At 37.8% G+C, this 26,509-nt stretch overlaps 1 protein-coding gene across 1 annotated transcript in view; it reads right to left on the reverse strand.

Moving 5' to 3' along the window:
* Positions 1-798: 798 nt before the first annotated feature.
* The window catches only part of ATG7 (autophagy related 7), a 345,292-nt gene continuing 319,581 nt past the window's right edge, over positions 799-26,509 (reverse strand). Inside the window, exon 18 of the mRNA XM_042782730.1 lies at positions 799-936. Coding sequence (XP_042638664.1) covers positions 799-936 — 138 coding nt within the window. The remainder of the gene's footprint in view (positions 937-26,509) is intronic.

The raw sequence follows: 26,509 nt of genomic DNA on the forward strand, positions 1-26,509 counted from the left end.
AGGGGAGTTAAGATTCCATATGATATATCCTCACCCAATTTAAACATTTACACTTCAAGCTATCAATTCTATTCCCAAGCCTAGGAGATTGACTGCCAAGAACAACATGGTTAAAAGCACAATGTGAAAAAGAGAGCGGAACCAGTTGTTGTTTCATCTTGAGAATGTGCTGTTTTCAGCATGAAAACCTGGGAAAGGGATGCAAAGAAAGAGTTGTCTTCCAAGGCCAGCCACTCCTGACTGACAGCATACAATATGGTGAGTATAGACAGAGGAAATATCCCACAAAGAAGGAAGAGGCAGCTTTGGGGAAATGGGGGCTGAGGGATCCTCTCGGAAGGCCTGGTCAGGCAACCCAGGGTCTGCATCACTTGTGGGTGGACAGTGGTGACACGAAGACTCTCTTTTCTCTTTTTTTTTTTTTTTGACTATTCATTGAAGGTGGGCTTAGCACAAGTGGGTTGGAGTAGGGAAGGAGAATAAAAACAGCTGCCTTAGAGTTAATTCTAACTCATGGAGATCTGATATGTGTTAGAGCAGAACTGTGCTCATAGGGTTTTCAATGGCTGATTTTTTGGAAGTAGACCACCAGGTCTTTCTTCTGAGGTACCTCTGGGTGGACTTCTAACCTTTTAATTAGCATCTCAGTAAGTTAACTGTTTGTGTGCCCTGGGGCTCCAGGAAAGGAGGCAGTTGGCTCATTAGCAGTAACTTCACATTGGAATTTTTATTTTTTGAAACTTGGGGCAAGGGCAAACCTACAAAGACAAGTAAGAGGTAATATTGTAAAACATACGTTCAAGCATGAATGTAGGGAATTGTTCTGCTTGAAAGCTGGTAGGTATCTATTTCAGACGAGGCAGTTGGCCTCAGAGATCGTGTGGCCTGATGGGCAGGGTAGGTGCCATTCTTGGGCCGGATGAAAGAAAGATGATCCTGAAAGGGGGTGAAGAGATACGATTTCAGGGAACTCTGTTTCAGCCATGTACCCTCCTAATTTCTGCAGATACCAGCTGGCTTGAGGAGAGGGAAAGATAGACAGGAGAAATTAAGAGAGGATCTGCCAGGTGGTAGAGGGAAACAGGAAGCTAGGGGGGATGGAGTCAGTCTGTATTCAAAGAAATCAACTTAGAAAGCTTTGCTTATAAAAATAACCATTGGCAAATCCTAGCCTATTTATATCATCTCTCCAAGATCACTATCAGGATCCTGGGCAGAATCATAAGCCCAATAAATAATCCTCACAAGTATGGGGTGCTGGCTGCTTGATTTATGGGAAGATATCTGAAATACCACTGGAACAACTGAGTCAGGGAAAATTTAAGTGCTGGCACCAAACAGTACACTTAAAAGGGGCTCTCATTTTACAGAAATAGATAGGTTCCTGAAAAGTTGGCTCTAAAGTGATTCAGCAAACAAAATCATATTTTCCTAGTGACTCATATTTTAAAATTAGAGATGTATTGGGGATGGAGATGGCAAAATATCGGGACCCTAAGACTAAATTAAAATCACCTTTAATTCAGCAAACTTTAAAATGTCACCAAAAAGACCAAAATAAATGTGAATAAAATACAAAGGATCTGTCAGCAAACATCCATCTAAGGCCTGGGGTGTTCAAGGAATTACATGAGATTTTGTGGGGGCTAGGGGGACCCCAAAGTCTGCCCCTCAGGAGGTCCCAATCTGGCACTTCAAAGGAAGGGCACTGAACATTCATGATGTATCAGAAAAACATTTCCCTGGACGAAATATGTATGAGAGTGTAAGAGAAGGTCGCCTGGCCCTTTAAGTGCTGTCTGGAGTTGCAATACTTCTGCCCCTCTCCTGCCAGCAGAAGCCAACCAGGTCCCCTCTAAGCAAGTCTTTCAAACCCTGAGTTTATAAGCTCAAAGCTGCTGGCCCTGTGTGCTGCATCATAATTGCTTATTTATTTAACTAACTTAAAAAAAAAAAAAAAAAGGCAGCAAAACCATGACCGAGTGCTTTAATAAAATAAGAAGAGTTAATGTACTTACAGCTGTCTGGAAAGTTAAAGGCCTGTACAACCCAAAGGATTGTTGTCTTAAACTTTAAAGGGCCTTTGCTCAGGGGATCCATTTTCTTGGAAAAAGTCTGCATCCATCTACTTATGCTCCCCTGCACATAGAATATTGGTCATTGGTAAGAGGAGTTTAATTTATTATTAGTTCCATAAGTGCAGATCATGGCATACAGAGTTTGCTTTTAAGCAAGAGACAAACTCTAACACTTCTGACATTTATGAAAACGTTGGCTTTATGCAAATAATTAAATGCTGCCAAGGCAGGAAGCATATGCACAGAATTGGGGGATATTAGCTCAAAATGGACAACATATCCCTTAGACACTGTGTCTCCAGAACTGGGATCATTAAGTGGGCCTGTCCACTGTGAATGAGACTGAGAGTCTTCCTATCAATATCTGTTTTATACCTGAAAGTGCAAGAAATGTCTGAGAGTAAACAGCACATTTTTAAAACAATACTTTTTGTTTTAATTCCATGGTGATGAACCAAGCTATGGTAGAGGCTGTTATTTGTCCTAATATTCATTCTTCCCTTCATTCTTTTACTAGCCCTTTTTTATTAGCAGCAGACATGGCTGCCCAACTGAAGACTGGAAACTACATTTCCCAACCTGCTTTACAGTGCATGTGGCCAAGTGACTACATGTTGGTCAATGGGATATGAGTGACTTCCAGGTCCAGTCTTTAAAAGGAAACTTACCTGTCTTCTACTTCCTCTCTTTTTCCCCCTCTCACATTCTGGAGCATGGAGTTGGGACTGCTGAGCCAGCTTTGGCAATAAAAAAAAAAAAAAAAAAAAAAACTCACTGCCATCGAGTCAGACACAACTCACAGTGACCCCTCCATGGCTTTCTGAGGTGGTATCCCTACGGAAATAGATTGCCCAATCTTCCTGCTGAGGAGTGGCTGGTGGGTTTGAACTGCCAGCTTTCTCATTAACAAGTGGGCCTCTTAACCCTGAGGTCCATAGACCCACAATTAGCAAAAGCAATGCCACTGATCTGACTATGAGTCATGGAAACCCCATGTGTGTCAGAGTAGAACTATATTCCATAGGGTTTTCAATGGCTGATTTCTCAGATGTAGATCACCAGGCCTTTCTTCTGAGGTGCCTCTGGGTGGAGTATAACCTCCCACCTTTGGGTTAGAAGCCAATTATATTAACATTTGTACCACTCAGGGACTCCACAGGGTCGATGACAGAATTCACTGGTTTGTAAACTTGGATGGGTAAAAATTAAAACCTTATTTTCACTTTTATTTAAAATTTAGTATTTCTTTCAGTTATAATGCAGGAAACAAACTGCAGTAGTATTAGAAGCATCCATGACTCTGTCATCAATAGAAATGACAGATATTTTCATATCCTTTATAATTGTTGTGGATATATTGAAATATAAAATATGCCCATCACTACTTCAAAACTACAGTAGCTATTAGACTTGCCACTAGATCATTATTTAATATATTAATAAAGCATATATTACTACTATGTCACAAATTTGTTTTTTTAAAATATTCTGATATGTGTATTTCAATATAATTAACTTCTGTTGTACTTCTATGTAATTTATCTTATACATTAAAAAACATTAGTCTGAGAAGGGGTATGAAAGCTTTGTCACACTACTAACTCTTTAGTATACTCCACAGCACAACAAAAGTATGAATCTTTGCCTAGGGAGTGGCAGAACAATAATATTTAAGAAATTCAGGCCAATGGGTAATCTTGTACAGCACAGCTACTGTTCAGTTCCAGATAATTTCTTCTAGATTAGGTCTGTCCATTGTAACTTTCTGTGACAATGGAAATAGTCTATATGTGCTACAGTAGTCTCTAGCCATAGTGTATTTGCCCATTTTGTACCTGCCCACACTGTATTTACCTAAGAGTTTCTTGTAGGAAGTAATGTGGGAAAAAAAAAAATACTGGGGAAAACTGAGAAAATTAACACCATAAAAAATTCCAATGTCCTAACAAAAAACACACAAGATGTACAAAGAAAAGGAAACAATGGCCCATCCAAATGAAAATGACAAAGGGAGGGAAAGTGCATCTATAGATGACCAAATAATTAAAAAAAAGAACATGGAAGAATATAACACAACATTAAACATATCTAGAGAACTAAGGGAAAACATAAAAGAACTAAAAGAAATGAAGAGAACAATGCAAGAATAAAATGAGGATCTAATAAAATAAAATAAAAATCCAGAAAAGAAAAATTGCAACTGAAAGGGACAATAACTGAAATAAGAAACATAACAGAAGGAATTATCAACAGATTTAACCAGGCAGAAGAAAAAAATCAGTGAATTAGAAGATAAGATAGTTAAAATCACAGATGCTGAAAAGCAACAAGAATGGAGGCTTGGAAAAGCTGAGTATAGTTTAACAGAATTATGGAGCAAGAGACCATGCATCATGAGAATCCCAGAAGGAGATGAGAGAGAGAAAGGGACAGAAACAATATTTGAAAAAAAATATTGACAGAAAATTCTCCCAACATAACAAAGGACGTGAATCTATAAATTCAAGAAGCTCAAAGAATGCCAAACAGGATAAACCCAAAGAGCTCTACACGAAGGCACATCATAGTTGTTGTTGTTGTTGTTGTTATGTGCCGTCGAGTTAGACCAGACTCATAGAGACCCCTCCTTGGGTTTCCGAGGCAGTATCACTATGGAAGTAGATTGCCCAGCCTTCCAAGAAGTGGCTGTTGGGTTTAAACTGCCAGGCTTCTGGTTAGCAGTCAAGTACTTAGGCACTATGTTACCAGAGCTAGGTTTTCAAAAATTAAAGATAGAGTTCTGGTAAGATGGTAAAATAGACAGAGAAACTACACAGACCCTTTTCAACAAAGAAAAGGGGAACCAATTAACAGAGATAGAGAAGATAATTCTGGAGCCCTGAGCTTTGAAAGGAAGGATACAGAAGTGGACTAAACCCCAACCAGCAGAAGAACCTGCATGAAAACACTGAAAAAGGAGACATACGGAGCTGCAGTCTGTCAGCAATCTTGATGTTATGGACAGCTTGTATACTGCTAAGTGGTGTTAGGACTTAAGAATTAGCCTAAAAATTGGCCCTGCTAGCCAGGGGCTGCATGACGGATTGCACTGGTAGCTGGTGAATAAAAGGGGAAGGAGTGAAGAGAGAGATGGGCTGAGCTGTGGACTTTTGGCTGTCCAGAGGGTGCATCCTTTTGAATGTTTACAAGTGGTGTGACCACTTTGGATATTTAAAGTGTAGGCATTCTTTCAGATTCCAGGGATGTAAGAATAGGCTCCACTTGCCGGGGACCACAAGGACACTCTGAACTCGAAGGACTGGAAAGGTGCGATATTCCTTCCTCTTGTTACTCTTATACCCTACACCCTCTTGGTGAATTGAGGTGCGGCCATTCCTCAATCCCACTCACCTTCTGGGCTGGCATGAATTCCATCCCAGTCTGTGTGCTCTGATGGAGCCTGGGTGCTCTGCCCTGCCCAGATCCCCTCCCTTTTTTAGTTTGTTTTTGTCTGTTTTAAAAGTATTACTATTATTATTTTCATCCTTTTATTATTATTATTTATTCCTCCCTTACCAGATTCTAGTTTTCAGCTTTTTTTCTCTTTTCTGTTCTGGTTCCCATTTGTTTCTTTCTCATGGTTTCCCTATTTCTCATTTTTCTTTTGGCATTTTTCCCATTTCTTTCTTCATTATTCTTCTACTCTACCTTTTTTCTCTTATTGCTCCCTCCCCAGATATTGCATTTTTTTTCCCTTTTCTTTTTTTCTTCTTTTGGTGATTGTTCCTGTATGTTTATGCAGTGTGTTTTTTGCTCACTTGCTTTTACCTTTTTGATGTTTTTTTTGGTTGCTGTTTTTGTCTAACTGAGTGGGATTCAGCAACTGTGCCCATACGATGCAACACACCCACACCTCCTGCAACTCCACTTACTGAGTGACAACCACCACCTCCTTCTCCACCAACTGGCCAACGATAAAAGACTACCAAGAAGAGCCTGATTCACCCTTAACTGCTCTTCACAAACAGTTAACAGAGATCTAAATACAACAACAACACACTGTCTTAGAGACAACAGAGCATCACAGTCCACACAAAGAAGCAAGATAAAGTGGTAGAAACAAGGGAGCTGAATACAGACCCAGAACATATTCCTGAGGAAGTAGCAGCATTGGAATTCCCTGAAAAGGAACTCAAAAGAATTATACTTAGGTATCTTCAAAGGAATGAGAGACAAATCAAGGAAAACACTGACAAAATTAAGGGAAACAGAGACAAAACCCAGAAAAATTTTGGGAGAAAATACAAGAACAAAATGACAAAATAAATTAGAAATGATACAAAATCTACAGATAGAAATCCAGAAGATTAATACTAAATTTTCAGAAATACATAGCACATTGAAAGGGCAAAGGAGTAGTGTTTTGGTTACCTGATGCTGCTCTGACAAGAATAACCACAAATGGGATGGCTTGAAGAAATAGGAGTTTATTCTCGTACAGTTTGGAGGCTTTAAGTCCAAGTTCAAAGTGCCAGGCTCTAGGGGCAGGGTAAAAAGCCCCTCAACCTTGGACTTCAGCTCTGCCTCCTGCTCCCAGCCCACTGAAGCTGGAGGCTTTTCTTCACTCAGACAGCTGCTGGCTGTTAAGGCTGACAAGGCCAAGGTTGGAAAGTAATAAGGCACAGTCCCAATATTACCAATCCACATGGCAGGCTATTAATTCAAGTCCATTAAAAATCCCAAGATTAGCAAAGCATGGCAGGCTGCTGAACAACAACTCAGCTATGTGCAGGGTTCAAGTGTGCCATAAGCTAGAGACCATTCCCTGAGGCTTCTCCTTATATATAGGAAGTAAATCACATCCCTAAGGCAGCTACTCAGCTGCTTGTGGTAGATACCACCATGGAGTTGATTACCAGTCTCATCACGGGGAAAACTACATCCAGCTGCCCAGCCACTCAGCCAGGCCCAGCCAAGTTGACACATAAACCTAACTACCACAAGTAGAACTGAATCAATGGAAGACAGAATTAATGAGATTGAAGAAAAATACCTGAATACTTCTTTGAAAAGGGATCAATCAGAAAAAAGATCAAAACAAAATGAAGAAAACAAAACCTAAGGTTCATGTGGGATACCATCAAAAGGAATAACCTACATGTAATTGGAATTCCAGAACAGGAAGAGAAAAAGAAAACCACTGAGAAAATTGTTCAAGATTTGCTGGAAGAGAACTTCCCTGATATGATGAAAGATGAAAATATATCCATTCGAGAAGTCCAATAAATCCCAAACTAGATCACAAAAGAAAATCACCAAGACATATCATCATCATACTCATCAAAACCAAAGACAAAGAAAGAATCCTATAAGCAGCATGGGAAAAATGAAAAGTTACCTGCAAAGGACAACCAATAAGAATAAGCTCTGATTTCTCAGCAGAAACCATGGAAGCAAGAAGGCAAGAAGGTAATGGGATAGTATATATACAACCCTGAAAATTTTCCAACCAATAATTATATACCTAACAAAACTGTCCCTCAAATGTGATGGTGAAATTAGGAGTTTTGCAGATAAACAGAAATTAAGGGAATTTGTTAAAACTAGACTAACCTTACAAGAGATACTAGAAGGAATCCTCTGAATGAAGAACTAATAATAGCAAACAACAACCAACCATTAATATACAAGATGACATAACCCAGAAACCAACACAGCTATGGAAGTATCCAAAGTAAAATAAGCTTACAAGATTGTAAACAGGGAACCAGAGACATCAATTGGCAAATGAGGACAACTACAAACCAAAAAGAGGGAGAAAATAGTGTAGTTACAGAACTTCTAAATGGTGAGGAAGTCAAGAGAGTTGCAAGATAGAATGGACTGTTCTAAACTCAGGGAGAAAATTATAAATCACAGGAGATCTGGTGCTGTAGTGCCTAAGGCATTTGACTGCTAACCAGAAGGCTGGTGGTTCAAACATACCAGCCACTTGTCAGAAGGAACCTTGGGAAATCTCCTTTTGTAGTGATACTGCCTTGGACACCCAAGGAGGGGTCAGTATGAGTTAGATCTAACTCAATGGAAGTGAGTTTTTGCTTTTTTTAGCATCAAATAAAAATGATAAACCTTCACATCACAATAAAAAGAGGACAAGCACATTTAGCAAATACTAAAATAATAGCAACAAAGGAAATGATAACACAATTCATAAACATAATGAGCTCGACACAGAAAAATATATGGAATGAAGAAACCAGGAACACTATGAAAAAACACATAACAAAATGACAGCAACGAATTCATACTTGTTGATAATTTCACTGAATGTCAATGGATTAAATGCACCACTCAAGAGATGAGGAGTTGCAGATTGGATAAGAAAATATAACCTACCAATATGCGGCCTACAAGAGACACACCTTAGAAAGAAAGACAAAACTACACTAAAAATCAAAGGTTGTAAAAAGATATATCAAGAAAATGGCAACCAAAAAAGAGCAGGAGTGGCAATATTAATTTCTCATCAAATTGACTTTAAGACAAAAACCACCATATGAGACAAGGAAGGACATTATATAATGATTAAAGAGTCAATTGAACATGAAGATATAACCATAATAAATATTCATGGACCCATTGAAAGAGCCCTAAAATACATAAATCAGACTTGAGCAGAATTGAAAAGGCAAACAGATGACTCCACAGTCATAGCAGGAGACTTTAATATACCACTTTCAATGAAAGATAGAACAACTGGAAAGAAACTCAACAAAGACGCAGAAGAGCTAAACAATACAATCAACCAACTTGACCTTATAGACATCTACAGAGCACTTCACCCAACAACAGCACAATATACATTCTTTTCCAGCGCACATGGAACATTCTTCATGATTGACCATATGTTAGGCCATAAAACAAGCCTTAATAAATTTAAAAACATTGAAATACTGCAAAGCATCTAATAAAGGGAAATACATAGACAAGTACAAGTCTAGTAATAAGGTATTCATTCTCAGTAAATTCTAAATGTTTTGTCCTTCATATTTTTTAACAACAAATATATAAAAGGCAAGGACAAAATTATGCTATGAAATTTAAAGGCATAATTAGTGATAACAACAAAAGGAGGGACAGGAATGGTATAGATACAGTTGGTACCAAAAACAAGATTTTAAATGTAACATTCATGATGACCACTAAGAAAATACATTAAAAACATATATAAAAGGACAGGAGAAAGGGTTATTACAATAAACCAACAAAACACAAAAGGAAGCAGTACTAATGGACAAAGACAAAGAAGGCTTAAAACACACACACACACACACACACACACAAACCAAGAAAATGGCAGAAGTAAGTCACTTCTTAAAAGTAATTACAGTGAATGTAAACATACTAAATGCTCCAATCAAAAGGCAGAATGGATAAAAAACATGATACAACTATACACTGTTTATAAGAGACACACCTTAAACTCAAGGGCATAAATAGGATGAAAGTGAAAGGATGGAAAAATATAGTCCATGCAAATAATAACCAAAAGAGAGCTGGAGTGGCAATTTTAATATTATCATACACATTGACTTTAATATAAAATCTGTCAGAAGATATAAAGATACACATTATACAAGGATAAAAGGGTCAATTAATCAAAAGGATTTAACAATCATAAATATATATGCACCTAACATCAAGGCACCTAAATATTTAAAGCAAACACTGATAGAATTGAAGAGAGAAATAAACTCTAAACTCACTGCCGTCAAGTCAGATCTGACTCATAGCGACCCCTCCTTGGGTTTCCAAGGTGGTATCACTATAGAAGTAGATTGCCCAACCTTCCTTCTGAGGAGTGGCTGGTGGGTTTGAACCTCCAGCCCTCTGGTTAGCAGTCAAGTGCCTTAGGTACAATGCTACCAGAGCTCCTAGAGAAATAGACAGTATTACAATAATAGTTGGAGACTTCAATACACTACTATCAATACAAATATTCAATACAACATCAAGAAAGATCAACAAAGAAACAGAGGATCTAAATGACACCATGAACCAACTATATTTAACACACACACACACACACACACACACACACATATATATATATATATATATATATATATATATATATACTATATATACACATATACATATACATACATATGGTGGTGTTGTTGTTATGTGCCATCGAGTCAGACCCGACTCATAGAGACCCCTCCTTGGGTTGCCGAGGCAGTATCACTACAGAAGTAGATACATACATATATACACATATACATACACACACACACACACACACACACACAGGTGCTCTGGAAGCGAGTCAATCCCGAATCATAGCAACCTTTCCTTGAGTTTCCGAAGCAGTATCTCTTTGGAAGCATATTGTCCGATCTTCCTTCCAAGGAGTGGTTGGTGGGTTTGAACTGCCGGCCTTCTGGTTAGCAGTCAAATGCCTTAGGTACTATGCCCCCAGAGCTCCCATATCACTTAGATTCAATACTGTATTAGAAGTCCTAGCCAGAGCAATAAGACAAGGGAAAGAAATGAAAGTTATACAGACAGGAATAGAAAAAATAAAATTCTCTCTATTCATGGGTAACATAATCCTATATATAGAAAATATGAAGGAGTCCACAAGAAAACCTCTAGAGCTAACAGAGGAATTTAGCTAAGTTCCAGGGTATAAGCCCAGCAAACAAAATTCAGTTGATTTTCTATACACCAGCAATGAGAAATCTCAAAGGGAAGTTAGGAAAATAATTCTACTTACAACAGCATCTAAGAGCATAAAATACCTAGGAATAAATCTAACCAGGGGTGTGAAGGACATACACAATGAAAACTATGAAACACTTTTTAAAAAGAGATTAAAGAAGACTTGTTGTTGTTGTTAGGTACCGCTGAGTCAGCTCCAACTCACAGAGACCCTATATAGAACAGAATGAAACAACGCCTGGCACTGTGCCAGCCTCACAATCCTCAGCTGAGTCCATCATTGCAGCCACTGTGTCAATCCATCTTGTTAAGGGCCTACCTCTTTTTTTTGACCTTCCACTTTAGCAAGCATGACATCCTTCTCCAGGGAATGGTCCCTTCTGACAACATGACCAAAGTAGGTCAGATAAACTCTGGCCATTCTCACTTCCAGGGAGCATTCCAGTTGCACTTCTTCCAGGACAGATTTTAGTTCTTTTAGCAGTCTATGGTACTTTCAGTATTCTTTGCCAACACCACAACTCAAAAGCATCAACTCTTCTTTGGTCTTCCTTATTCATTGTTCAGCTCTCACATGCATATGAGGCTATTGAAAATACCATGGCTTGGGTTAGGTGCACCTTAATCTTCATAGAGATATCTTTGCTCTTCAGCACTTTAAAGAGGTCTTTTGCAGCACATTTGCCCAGTGCAATATGTCACATGATGTCTTGCTGCTTCCATGGGTGTTGCTTGTGGAATATGAAATCTTCTCTCCATTCATGATGTTGCATATTGGTCTAGTTGTGAAGATTTTCGTTTTCCTCAAGTTGAGATGTAATCCATACTGCAGACTGTAGTCTTTAATCTTCATCAGTAAGTGCTTCAAGTCATCCTCACTTTCAGCAAGCAAAGTTGTGTCGTCTGCATATCACAGGTTGTTAATGAGTCTTCCTCCATTCCTGATGCCACGTTCTTCTTCACACACTCTAGCTTCTTGGGACTATTTGCTAAGCATACAGATTGAATAAGTATGAGGAAAGGACACAACCCTGACACACTCCCTTTTTTATTTTAAACCATGCAGTGTCCCCTTGTTCTATTTGAGCAACAGCCTCCTGATCTATGTACAGGTTCTTCATGAGTACAATTAAGTATTCTCATTCTTCTCAATGTTACCCATAATTTTTTATGATCCACACAATCAAAAGCTTTTGCATAGTCAATAAAACACAAGTAAACATTTTTCTGGTGTTCTTTGCTTTCAACCAAGATCCATCTGACATCAGCAATGATATCCCTCATTCCATGTCCTCTTCTGAATCCATCTTGCATTTCTGGAAGTTCTCTGTCAATATACTGCTGTAACCATTTTTTAATTATCTTCAGTAAGATTTTACTTGCATATGATATTAATGATATTGTTTGATAATTTCCACATTCTGTGGGATCCCCTTTCTTTGGAATGGGTACAAATATGGATCTATTTCAGTCTGTTGGCCAGATAGCTGTCTTCCAATCTCCTGGCATAGCTGAGTGAGTGCCTCCAGTGTGACATCCATTTGTTGAAACTTCTCAATGGGTATTCGTCAATTCCTGGAGCCTTTTTTGCCACTTCCTTCAGTGCAGCTTTGACTTCTTTCTTCAATACCATTGGTTCTTGATCATATGCTACCTCCTGAAATGGATGAAGATCGACCAGTTCTTTTTGGTACAGTGATTGTATGTACTCCTTCCATCTTCTTTTGATGCTTCCTGCATTATTCAGTATTTTGCCCATAGAATCTTTCAATATTGCAATTTGAGGCTTAAATTTTTTCTTCAGTGCTTTCAGCTTGAGAAATGCCAAGCATGTTCTTCCCTTTCGGTTTTCTAACTCCAGGTCTCTGCACATTTTATTATAGTAATTGGCTAAGTGCTCTTTGAAATCTTCTGTTCAGCTCTTTTATCTTGTCATTTATTCCATTTGCTTAGCTATTCTCTGTTCAAAGGCAAGTTTCAGAGTCTCTTCTGACATCCATGTTGGTCTTCCTTTCTTGTCTTTTTAATGACTTTTTGCTTTCTTCATGGATGATGTTCTTGATGTCATTCCACAATTCCTCTGGTTTTTGGTCACTGGTGTTCAATGTATCAAATCTATATTTTTGAAAATAGATGGACCTGGATAATAGTGAAAATATGATATATTTAAAGTTGTGAGGTGTAATTAAAGTGGTGCTGATAGAAGTATTTAGAGTTGTATAAACACGTTTTAGAAAAGAAAAACATGAAAATCTGTGATCTAAACTTCTAACTTAAGAAGCTGGAAAATAACTAAATTAAAAGAAAACAGAAATTAATGAAATTGAACACAGACATAAAGCAAAATCAGTAAAGCCAAAAATAGGTTCTTTTGAAAGATTAAAAGATTGATAATCTACCAGTAAGTCTTCCAAAGATAGAGAGAGAATACAAATTACCAATATCAGGAATGAAAAGTTATGTATTGCTATGTAACAAATTACCTCAAAACTTAGTAGCTTGAATCAAACAATGAACATTTATTATCTCACAGTTTCTATGGGTGAGGAAATTCAGTGCAATTTAGCTAGACAGGTCTGGAATGAGGACTCTCATGAGGTTGTAGTCATGATGTTAGCCAGGGTTACAGGGCTACAGTCTTCTGTGGACTAGAATGGAGCCAGAGGATCTGCTTCCAAGATGGCTCACTCATATGCCTGGCAAGTTGATACTGGCCATGGGCGGGAGGCCTTAGTTCTTCACCATGTGGACCTCTCCATATGGCTGTTTAACTGTCCTCATGACATGGTGGCTGGCTTTCCCCACAATGAGTGATCCAAGAGAGAGCAAGGCAGAAGCCACAATGGCTTTTATGATCTAGTCACACATGGTCAATTCTTCTACACTCTATTCATCAGAGGCAAGTCACTAAGTCTTGCCTGTTCTCAATAAACCAGAAATTAGGAGGCATCTTTTGAAAGGAGGTGTTTCAGAGAATTTGTGTACATATTATGAAATCACCCCAGTATCTCACTCAGATGCCACCAGAGCTCCCAGATCCTAGAACTAGTAAAGGACAATAAGATGCTATTGTGAAACTTGATGGAAATAAATTGGAAAATTGACAAAAAAAATGAAAAAAAATCCTTAAATAATTCAACTTCTTTAAATAGACACAGACATAGAAATTAAAGAACTTAGATCTGTAATTTAAATCCTCCCACAAAGAAAACACTAGGCTTAAATGGCTTAACTGGTGAAGGCTTCTAAGAATTTAAGAAAGAAATAATACAAACCCTACAAAACTAACCTGACTCCTTTTTAAGAACACAGAAGAACACTTGAGTCCCAAAAAGACAAGACTATTACAAGAAAGCAAAAGATCAATGTGTTTCATGCACTGAGATGCAAATATCCTAAAAAGGAAACATTAACAAATAGAATCCAGCAACAGATAAAAAGCACAATACATCATGAACCAGTGAGATTTACTCCAGGAATTCAAGAGTGGTTTAAAAGTTGAAAATCAATTGATGTAATTATCCACATTAACAAAATAAAGGAGAAAAGCTTAAGATTATCTCCAGAGATGAAAAAAAAATTGGTATAATTTCAATACCCATTTCTATTAAAAATCTCAGCAAACTAGGAATAAAGGGAAACTTTTATTAAAAGATATTACAAAAAACAAGTACAAGTAACATGATACTCAGAGGTCATATTTTGAATATTTTTCTCACTGAAAGCAAGAAACAAGGGAAGGATGTCACTGTTGTCATTCCTCATTAAAGTGGAAGTCCTAATTAGAGCAATAAGGCAAGAAGAAGTAAAATATACAAAGACAGGAAAAAAAAAAGAAGTAAAACTGTCTTTATTTGCTGATGACATAATTATAAACATAGCAAATCCCAAAGAATCTACCAATGAGTTATTAAACTAAGAAGTGAAATTAGCAAGGTTGCAGAGAACAGAGCTAATATTCAAAAAAATCAATCTCATCTCTATATGCTACCAATGAACTACTAGAAAATGCTTTTGAACAGTTTTTTAGAATAGTATCAAAAATAATTAGAAATAAATTTAACAAAAAATGTATCAGATCTGTACACTAGAAAGAGAAATTAGATTAAAATAAATGGAAAGAGAAACAGAGTTCATGAATTGAGAGGAGACTCAATATTGTTACAAAGGCAACTCTCCTCAATTTGAGCTACAGGTTCAGTGATATCCCAATTAAAACCACAATAAACTTTTGTAGAAATACAAAAGATCTAAGATAGCCAAGGCAGTAGGTTTGGTTTGGTTTGGGGTTTAGGATAGCCAGACAAACCTGGAAAAGAAGAACAACGTTGGAGTATTTATAATACCAGATTTTAAGACATGCTATAAAAGTTACAGCAATCAAGACTCCACACAAATGTGGTATCTCTGTGTGTGTTTTTCAATGAATAGAATGAACAGCAACATTCATTCACATGGTCCAAGTGATTTTCAACAAAGGTGCTAAAGTAATTCAATGGGGGGAAAAGAAAGCCTGTTTAACAAGTGATGCTGAAACATATTCCCAAACATATCTGGGAAAAAACAAACCTAAATCTTTATCATTACACTATAAATAAATAAAAATTAAAATTAACTTGAAATGGATCATAGCCCTAAACACAAGAGCTAAAACTATTAAATGTATGGAATAAAATATGTGGAAAATCTTTTTGACATTGTTGTTGTTGTTGTTAAGTGCCGTTTTTGACATTAGATTAGCCAAAAATTTCTTAACAAGACAACAACAACAAGAAAGCATAATCATAAAATAAAAAAATGAATTAAGTGAGTTTCATCAAAATTTTAAATGTCTTCTTTTCTCATTATGACAATAAAGAGGCAAGTTATAGACTGGGAACATATTTACGAAAGGTCTATCTGACAAAGGGCTTTTATCCAAGATACACAAAGAACACTCAGAAGTCAATAACGAAAAGAACAACAACCCATTTTTAAGGTAGGCAAAAGACTTGAAAGAAGATATTTGAGTGACCAATAGGCATATAGAAAGATGAGCCAGAAGCAGCAGAGGAAGAGGTGACCCAGGAATCTGAGAAGGGAATGGACTGCAGTCTAATTGCCTTGATGAACTACTGTATTTTTCACAAATAACACACATAAATAACATGCACGTGCATATAACACACATAGTGCTTGTAGGAAAGTAATGCATGAGGGAGCTGTGCAGTTTGTAAAAATCATATAACATGCACATTATTATACCACTAATGAATGTTTTGATCAATGTGATAGCTAAGGTTGTGTGTCAACTTGGCTAGGTTATGATTCTCAGTGGTTTAGCAGTTATGATGTAGTTGTCCCCCATAATGAGATCTGATGCAATGTACTCACCTCCATGATAAGATCTGCTATGAGAAACCAATCAGTTGAAAGGGAGTTTCCTTAGGGATATGACCTGCTTCCAATATAAATGGACATCCTAGCAAATATCTCTGGGTTTCTGCTTGATCTGGATCCTGCATCTAGCTCATCACCATTTCTGGTTCTAGACTTGAACCAGTGGGCTGCCAATTTTGGGACTGTTCCCTTCAAAGCCTACAAACACTGACAGGCTACCATTTTACCTGCTCATCTTGGAGTTGTCAGCTTCTGAGGCCAACAGCCTGCTGTATTGCCTGCCAATCTTGGGTTCATTAGTCCCTGCAGCTATGTGAGTCAGGAGAAGCCTTCTGCTTGACTTCTGATCCATGGCCTCTACAACTGCATAAGCCATTCCCTTGAGATAAATTTCCATCTCTATCTCTATCACTTATCATGGTGGGCTCAGGTATAGCAAGGATTGTGAGGCTGGCACAGGACTGGGTAGTGTTTTGTTCTGTTGCACACAGGGTCACTATGAATTGGAGCTGATTTGACGGCACCTAACAACAGCAACATCTCTATCTCTGCTATCTATCCATCCATTCATCCATCCATTCATCCATTATAAGCTTCACTGGTTTTGCTTCTCTAGAGAACCCAGCCTAAGATAATCAAAGACCCAATAGTTGGATCTTGATCAAAAAGAAGAAAAAATATAGAACAAAACTTCAAATTCTTATTGGAAACCAGACTTACTGGATACATTTAGACTAGAGGAATCCCCAAAAATACTGCTTGGAAACAATTTTTAAGCCTTGAACTGAAACTATCCCATGAAGTCATCTTTAACTTCCGCTTAAGCATTATGCTCTTTTAAAGAAATATCTGTATGAGATTAAATGGATAACAGTAATGCTAAAATGCAGATGAGAAAGTTAAGGAGCAGAGATTCAAGTTAAGGGTAGTAAAATAATAAGGGCAGAGACAGAGAGAATGATGACATAATAAAATATGTATCCACTGTCAATGAACTATGTATATAAAAATTGTTGAATGGGTGCCTGTTTTCTTGTGTATATTTTCACCAAAAACAAAATTAAAAAACAGAAAAACACAATGAGATACTGCCACACACCCAACAGAATGACTAAAATAAATAAAAGTAAAAATATCTATAAAACAGTAAGAGATAAATGGCACAATTAAAAAATATGCAGAACACTGAACAGGCATTTCACATAAGACAATATCCAAATGGCCAGTGACATATGAAATGGTGTTTAACATTATTGGTCACTGAGGAAATAAAAATCAAAATCACAATGAGATAGAACTACACACCCATGAGGATGGCTAACGTTTAAAAAACTAGCAATGCCAAATGTTGATAAGGATGTGGAGTAAATGGAAAGCTCATACGTTGCTGGTGGAAATGTAAAATGGAACAACCTTATTGAAAAAGATCTAATAGTTTTTCATAAAAGTGAGCATACATATATTCTATTGATTAAGAAATTCTATATATCTCCACAAAAACTTATATGAGAAAATTCATAATATGTTTATTTGTAACAGAGTAAGACTGTAAACAGCTCAAGTGTTCATCAACAGAACAGAAAAACCAACTGTGGTCTGTTTATACAACAAAACACTACTTAGTCATAAAAAGGAATGAATTACTGATACACGTAATAATATAAATGTCAAGAATATTTTTCTGGAAGAAAAGAAGCCTTATACAGAAGAGTATTTATTGCATGATTCCACCCACATGAAGTTCTAGAACAGGCTAAACTAATCTACGGTGTTAAAAATCAGAACAGTGGTTTCCTTTGGGGGATGGGAATGGGGATTGACTAAGAAAGGGCATGAAGGAATTTTCTGTGGGTGATGATAATGTTCTGTGTCTTGATAGGGGTTTGAGTTACAAAATTATATGCCTTTATCAAAACTCCACAAATGTACATATACTGTGCATTCATGTCATCAAATGTTCATTTTATTGCCAAAGGAAAACTTCTAAAGAAATACTGAATTCTTGGTAATAATATGCATGCTTAATTAGAGAATATTTTACTGGTGTCTAAAATTTACCTTGAAAAGCACAAAAAAATTAGATGGTTAGAGGGAAAGATATATGGATAAAACTCACTACCGTCGAGTCAGATAGCAACCACTCCTTGGGTTTCTGAGGTGGTATCACTACAGAAGTAGATTGCCCAACCTTCCTTCTAAGAAGTAGCTAGTGGGTTTGAACCACCAGCCTTCTGGTTAGCAGTCAAATGCCTTAGGCACTATGCCACCAGAGCTCCCAATATAGATATGTGATAAAGCAAGTATAGTAAATGTTAGCGGAAGAATCTAGGTAGTAGGTATACATTCAGTTTTCTTTTGTTTGCTAAGAAAGAACAAAGTCGAGTGCTTAACAATTTGCACCACCCAGGGCCTCCTATTCCTATTCTATGACCTAACAATTCTACTTTAGATATATGTAAAAGATAGGTGTGTATATGTCCACCAAAGACATGAGCAAGAACATTCATAATTATAAAAATTTGAAGACACTGTCCTTTGCAAATATCCTTCAAATGATGGAAGTAAAATAGGACAATTTTAGATACACAAAAACCAAATTTGTTAACATAAGTCTTTTTCTTTTTTAATTTTTATTGTGCTTTGGGTGAGAGTTTATGGAACAAATTCCTTTTCCATACAGCAGTTCATACACATTTTGTCTCATGACTTTGACTGCTAACAGAAGTCTTGCATTACCTTGCTAAGGGAAATTCTTTAGACTAAAAGGGAATGGTACCAGATGGAAACATGGATCTACTGGAAGGCATGCCAGAAATGGTAAACCAAAAGCCAAACTAACTGCCATCAACTCCATTCTGACTCATAACTCATAATCCATTGGGTTTTCAAGGCTGTAAATCTTTATGGAAACAGATTGCCTCATTCCTTCTATGGAGTGACTGGTAGGATTGAACCACTGACCTTTTGGTTCGCAGCCAAATGCCTTAACCACTGCACCACCAGAGGTCCTCAGAAATGGTAAATATGTGGGGAAATATAAACTAGCACTCTGGCTGCTGTGTGAAGAATGGATTATAGAGGGGAAGAGTGAAAGTAGGGGATCAGTTAGGAGGCCATAGTTCTTAACTAGTTAGAGAAGGTAGCTTGGATAAAGATGTTGTTGCTGTTGTTGTTGTTATGTGCCATCTAGTCGGACCCGACTCATAGCGACTCTTCCTTGGGTTTCCAAGGCAGTATCACTATGTAAGTAGATTGCCCCATCTTCCTTCCGGGAGTGGCTGGTGGGTTTGAACTGCCAGCCTTCTGGTTAGCAGTCCAGTGCCTTAGGCACTACACTACCAGAGGTTCCTATATGTCTACAGATGTCGCCAAAATCACTAAAATGTTAACGGAACTATCTAGGTGGAGGGTATACATTCATTTTTCTCTTGTTTGCCAAAAAGGGAACATCTTCTCTTTACCCTTCTATCCATGAAAGAGAGCGAAAGAGTAAGAGTTGAAAACCAATGAACTAAAGTAAAGCAATTAAAGATGGAAAGAAATGCATAAACTTAAGATGAAGCCAACAGGACTTGGTAACTCACTGGATATACAGGATGAGGGAGAGAGGAAAATCAGGAATGACTGATGTTTCTGGCTTGAGCAAACCATAAATGGTTTGCTATTTACTGAGATGGGGAAGACTAAGAGGGGAAGGAATGAATGCACAGGGGGAAATAGGGGAGGAGGGGATGAAGAATTTTTCTTGGGCATATTAATTTTAGATGGCCATTAAACATTCAAGCCAGTGTTACTCAAAGCGTGATCCTTGGACCTCTGCTGATGAACAACTGGTGTTACTACTAGACTATGTCAAGATAGACACAGAAATTGAGAGCAAACTTTTAGAAACTTCCTGTAAATACAGAAATTGAGAGTAGAGGAATGCTATGCTTATTGAATTTAGGTGATTTCTAAAATTTGGACTTATTGAAAATAAGTAACTGCATAAAAAACAAACAGGCAAAACAAATCGACGGTGACAGAGGTCAGAATACTGGTTACTTCTGGGATATACTCATCCTCAATGTTGTGTATCTTGATTTGAGTGGTGGTTACCCAAGTGTAATCATATGCCAAAATACATCACCAAATTGCACACTTTATATTAAATTATAAAAGAGCAAACAAAGGCAAAACACATACTAACTAAATATACTGTCAAAAAAAAAGCAAAACAGCTTGCCAATTTTCTGCCTCTACCCACGCCTACTTTTTCTCAGCTATACCACATGCCTTCAAAAAGCTGCAAAACTGTGTGAATTGGCTGCCTGTGCCTGTTCCTTTGTAAAATGAGAGGATGTAGAAAAAATTAAAAAAAAAAAAAAAGACCAGGCTTACTGGTCTTACAGAGACTATTAGAAGCTGTGAGACTGTGGTCCTTAGATATACCTCAAGCCTGGAACTGAACCTACCTCTGGGCATCAACTTTCAGCCAAACAACAGACAGATCTATAAAGTGAACATTAATACCAGGGAGGAACACGGGAGATCAAAAGGGCAGCATTTGCCCAAAAACAAAACTCAGAAAGCAGGAAGGGGCAGGAAAGATGGCCGAATGGAAACAGGAAACCAGGGAGGAAGCAGGAAGAGTGTTGTTACAAATTGTTGAATGGGAAACTAATTTGCTCTGTAAACTTTCACCCAAACTACAATAATAACCCCCCTTCCCAACCAACTAAAAAACAAAACAAAAAACCCAGAAAGGATTAGATGCAACGATCTTCAAGCTCCCTTACAGCTTTAAGAGTCTTGATTCTGTTTATGAATGAAAACTTAAACCAGAAAATGTACACTTTAGTTGTTAAGTATGAGAAGAAACAGGAAGGTGAATCCAGGTAGAATTGAGCCACACACATGAGCATCAGGACTTCTTGCTATCACGGGGGATGCAGCACACCTCTCAATCATACAGCCATTTTCTGGGTCATCTTTTTCAGTATCCGTCTGCTTATTACTTTTATTCTAAGCATCTCATTTTCCTTGGATTTACAAAGTACTTTCTAAATGGACCTAGCACAGATACTCAAAAGAGAAATCACTTGAATGAACAGCCACCACCATTCATTTAGCAAGTATTCACTGAATGCCTATTGTCCTGTGTGTAAATCCTGCACTCTGGAAATATCAGCAGGGAGATAGGGAATTCTGCCCTTCAAAAACCATATGCCAATTGTAGAGTGACCATTCATTTCAGTTTGCTTGGGACAGTCCCTGTTGAAATGTTTTTCCCACAAAAATACAAATAGCTTCCTTTTTCATTCTCAATAATGCCCCAGTATGGATGACAATGGATGATGAATTATACAGTTAGCCTATATGTCAGGGATGACAGTACATGAGCACAAAAGTACACACGACAGAAAGCAATTCATTTTTGTAGTAGTAATGTTGTCAGAAGGGACCAGCCCCTGGACAAGGACATCATGCTCTATAAAGCACAGGGTCGGTAAAAAAGGGAAAGACCCTCAACAAGATGGATTGACACAGTGGCTGTGATGATGGGTTCACGCATGGCAACAATTGTGAGGATGGTGCAGGACTGGGCTAGTGTTTCGTTCTTTTGTACACAGGTCACTAGAAGCTGGACCTGACTTGGAGGCATCTAACAACAATTAACAAAATAAACCCATTGCCATTGAGCTGATTCTGACTTATAGTGACACTACAGGGCAGAGTAGAACTGCCCCATAGAGTTTCCAAGGCTGTAAATCTTTATGGCAGCAGACTGCTACATTTCTCTCCTGGCTGATGGGTTTAAATCGACAACTTTTTGGTTAACAGCCAAGTGCTTAACCACTGTGTAACTACAATTCTTTTTGTTGTACTAATAGCAGTTCCCATTTCATGAGCACCTACCATCTTGCCAAGTACTGTAGTGAATGTTTTCCACCTATGGCTTCATTGGACCTTCGAACAACTCTGAGACATGGGCAACATTATCCCCAATTTACAGCTCAGAAAATAAAGGCGTAGAGAGGTGAGGGACTTGCTCAAGATTACACAGTTAATAAGAAGCAGTTCAGACCATGCGAACTTTAGCCTATATGACCATGAGACCAGAAGAACTAGATTGTGGCTACCACTGTCTACCATTGTCAACTACCCAGAAAGGGATCAGTGCAGGAGTTCCTGGATAGAGTGGGAGAAGAATATAGAACAAAACTCAAAATCGTTAAAAAAAAAAAAAGACCAGGTTTACTGGTCTGATAGAGCCTGGTGAGACCCCTGAGACTAGGGCCCCTAGTTACCACTTAGGTCTGGAATTGAATTCACTCCTATGGCTTCCAGCCAAACAACAGACAGGCATATAGGGTAAGCATTTATATCATGTGGATACACTCCTTACAGCAATCAATCATGGGAGAACAGAAGGGCAGTATTTGCACAGGGAGATAGCTCAAGGGGCAGGAATGCATAGGAAAGAAGGACACAGAGAAGAAGTAATCACAGGGAGGAAGTAGGAAGAGAGCTGTTACATTATGGGGAATTGCAGTCAATGTCATGAAACAAAATGTGTATGAACTGCTGTATGAAAAATGAACTTCCTCTGTAAACTTTCACCCAAATCACAATTAAAAAAAAAAAAAAAGGATTGACTCAAGACACACCCCGTAGTAATCCTGCTTCATTAACATATATAATTAACATATAACAAATGGAATTAAAATTACAGGCATAGAGGTTAGGATTTACAACACATACTTTTGGGGACACAATTCATCCATAGCAGAACTCTTCTGTGTCTGTCTTATTTCACTTATAATTGTGAAATTTATCTATATTGTTGCATGTAGTTACAGTCAGGAGCTCTGGTGGCACAGTGCCTAATGCATTTGACTGTTCAGTCTTTATGTTTGAGGCTCTTCATTCTAAACAAAACTTTAGTCACACCAGGAAGCAATAGAGCAGAGTAGGTAAGCCCTGGAGAGAATATGTTTGGATCTAAATAGTGGTTTTACCACTTACTGGATGTGTGACTTCATCTTTCTGAGTCTCATTCTCCTCACTTATAAAAAGGAAATAATGATAGCTCCTAACACATGAGTTGGTGGGAGATTTATGTAAGATGTTGTTGTTAGTTGCCTTTGAGTCAATTCCGACTCATGGTGACCCCATATGTGCAGAGAATTGCTCCATAGGGTTTCCACAGCTGTAACATTTTGGCAGCAGATCACCTGGCCTGTCTTTTAGAGCACCTCTGGGTGGGTTTGAACTGTCAACGTTTCGACTAGATTTCTAGTGCTTTACCATTTGTGCCACCAGATAATCTGCATAAATTACTTAGGACAGTGCCTAGTCCATGGTAAGTTGTTTATAAATGATGGTAATAATTATTATTATTGGGTTGGATTTCAGCTATATTTTTAGTGATGTATCTATTTTGGTCATGTTTTAGACAAAGTGAAAAAAAAGAATTAATAAAAATATTCTCCTTATTCCTAGTTGCACCACCCAAAAATGTACACATACAAGCACACACATATACTCAACACATGCTCCTATACTTAACCCTTTTGTGACCATATATAATAGGACATATATTGTCCACCAAAATTTTTCAGCCTTTCAGGTTTCTTGGGAAGCTGCTATCCCAGTGGTAGTACATGCTCCACCTGTTGGGGACCTGTATAACTGCATGAAGCTGAACAAATGGGCCTCACTCCAACAATCCTACTACCAGAGTCTACTTGGGACATACATGCCATACATAATTGCATCAAAATCCATATTACCTCAAAAAAACTTTTTTTCCCTTGATTTCAGCATGCCTTCCATTACTAAAAACATATGGAATTAACCAAAAATTCAAAGCAGAAAATAATGCATTCATGAAAAGGTTAAAGTGGGAGACTTAAAGTTATCTATAAGAATGAAATTGAGGGAGGCAAGCAGGTGATGAGATTAGTCCATGGTAGAGTAATGCATACTAAGAACCAAATATAATCTATAACTGGGTGGCTGAGCTGAGGATTTTGAGAATAACCAGATGCTAATCAAAGTGATGGAGTGCAACTTTAGGTGTAAATGCTGCATTAACACACCTAGAGTCCAGTGGTCAGAAGGAAGAATGTGTTAATGGAAAGAGATGGTAAAAAAAAAATATGACTTTGGCAACAGATTCCCAATAGTACTGTCTGTGGGAAATAATGTCCTGACCAGAGATTTTCTTTGTTTCTTCTTCTTCCTTTCCCCCCCCCCCCCCAAATTCAATAAATACTTACTGAGCACCTACTCTGTGCTGGTCAATGTTTGACTAACAGGTTATACTTCATCTAGCTTTCATCCTACCAGATAATTCATATAATGTTCAAAAAATACATTAATTGCCCACAAAGTTCAAAAGAGAATTACTTTACATAGTCCACAAGTATTTGTTGAGTGAATGGAGAATCTATTTTTGGCATAGAAAATCAAATAGACACAAATCCCTGCCCTCATGCTAACTAGCAATCCACGTGCAGCTGTGGACATAGTGAGCCCTCAGAAAGATGTTTAGCTGTGTTTTATTGACTATGCAAAGGCAGTTGACGGTGTGGATCATAACAAATTATGGATAACAATATGAAGAACGGGAATTCCAGCACACTTAATTGTACACATTAGGAACCTGTACATAGACCATGAAGCAGTCATGCAAACAGAACAAGGGGATACTGCATTGTTAAAAATCAGGAAAGGTGTGTGTCAGCATTGTATCCCTTCACCATACTTATTCAATCTGTCCAGTGAGTGAATAATCCAAGAAGCTGGGCTATATGAAGAAGAGTGTGGCATCAGGATTGGAGGAAGACTAATTGACAACCTGTAACATGCAGATGACACAGTCTTGCTTGCTGAAAGTGAAGAAGGCTTGAAGCACTTACTGATGAAGATCAAGGACTACAGTCTTCAGTATGGATTATACCTTAACATAAAGAAAACAAACTTCTCACAATTGGACCAATAAGCAACATCATGATAAATGGAGAAAAGACTGAACTTGTCAAGGATTTCATTTTACTTGGATCCATAATCAATAGCCACGGAAAGAACGGTCAAGAAATCACACAACATAGTGCATTGGGCACATCTGCTGCAAAAGATTTTTTCAAAGTGTTTAAGAGCAAAGATATCACTTTGAAGACTAAGATATGCATGATCTAAGCCATTGTCTTTTCAATAGTCCTATATACATAGCTACTCCTCGGAAGGAAGGTTGGGCAATCCTACTTCCGTAGTGATACTGCCTCGAAAACCCAAGGAGGGGTCGCTATGAGTCGGGGCCGACTCGACGGCACATAACAACAACAATATATACATGTGAGAGCTAGATAATGAAGGAAGACCACAGAAGAATTGACACATTTGAACTGTGTTGTCAGCGAAGAACTTTGAATATACCAAGGATGTCCAGAAGAACAAACAAATCTGTCTTGGGAGAAGTATAGCTGGAATGCTCCTTAGAAGTGAGAACCTCCAGACTTCATCTCTCATACTTTGGTCATGTTATCAGGAGGGATCAGCCCCTGGAAAAGGATATCATGCTTGCAAAAGTAGAGGGTCAATGAGATGGATTGACACAGTGGCTGTGACAATGGGCTCAAGCATAGCAAGGACTGTGAGGATGGTGCAGGACTGGGCAGTGTTTTGTTCTGTTGTACATGGGGTCACTATGAGTTGGAACCAACTTGATGACAACTAACAATAACAAGATTTCTTTAATTGAACTCAGTGATCAAATGCAATGTGGTTTGTGTGCTCATTTTACAACAGCAGCAGAAGTGCCTCGAAATATGCAAATTAGGTATTCACAGTATTACCAAATGGGCACTTTTGGACAGGCACTAGGTGGACGCAAGGACCAAAGAGAAGTTTGATGGTTTGAGAAGAACTTAAGTTATGTTAATGCATCTCTAAATTTCACAGAATTAAAAATGCACATATAAAAGATAATAGGAATTGCTTCTATTTCCTATAATCCTAGGCCATGAATTTGTTTTCGGAGTGTGAAAATGTTTTGGGACTAGATACAGGTCATGGCTGTACAACATTGTGAACACCATTACATTGTTTACTTTAGATTGCACACTTAAAAATGATTAATTTTAAGTTATGCAAAATTCAGTCAATTAATAACAAAAAGTATACTTCATAGGTGCTGCTGTCTACTTCCTTTTGTATCACACTCAGAAGGCAATAATGACTGTATCCCAGTGTTAGAGATGCTAAGATTGATCAGTGGGTTTAGATGGTATTGTGTAAAATTTCTCCTTAACTTTTCTTTTTTTTTTTTCTTTTTATTAGGATTTGGGTGAAGATTTACAGAG

Source organism: Orycteropus afer, unplaced genomic scaffold (genome assembly GCF_000298275.1).
Source record: "Orycteropus afer afer isolate SDZICR_OR568_19922 unplaced genomic scaffold, OryAfe1.0 scaffold00432, whole genome shotgun sequence".
Lineage (NCBI taxonomy): Eukaryota > Metazoa > Chordata > Mammalia > Tubulidentata > Orycteropodidae > Orycteropus > Orycteropus afer.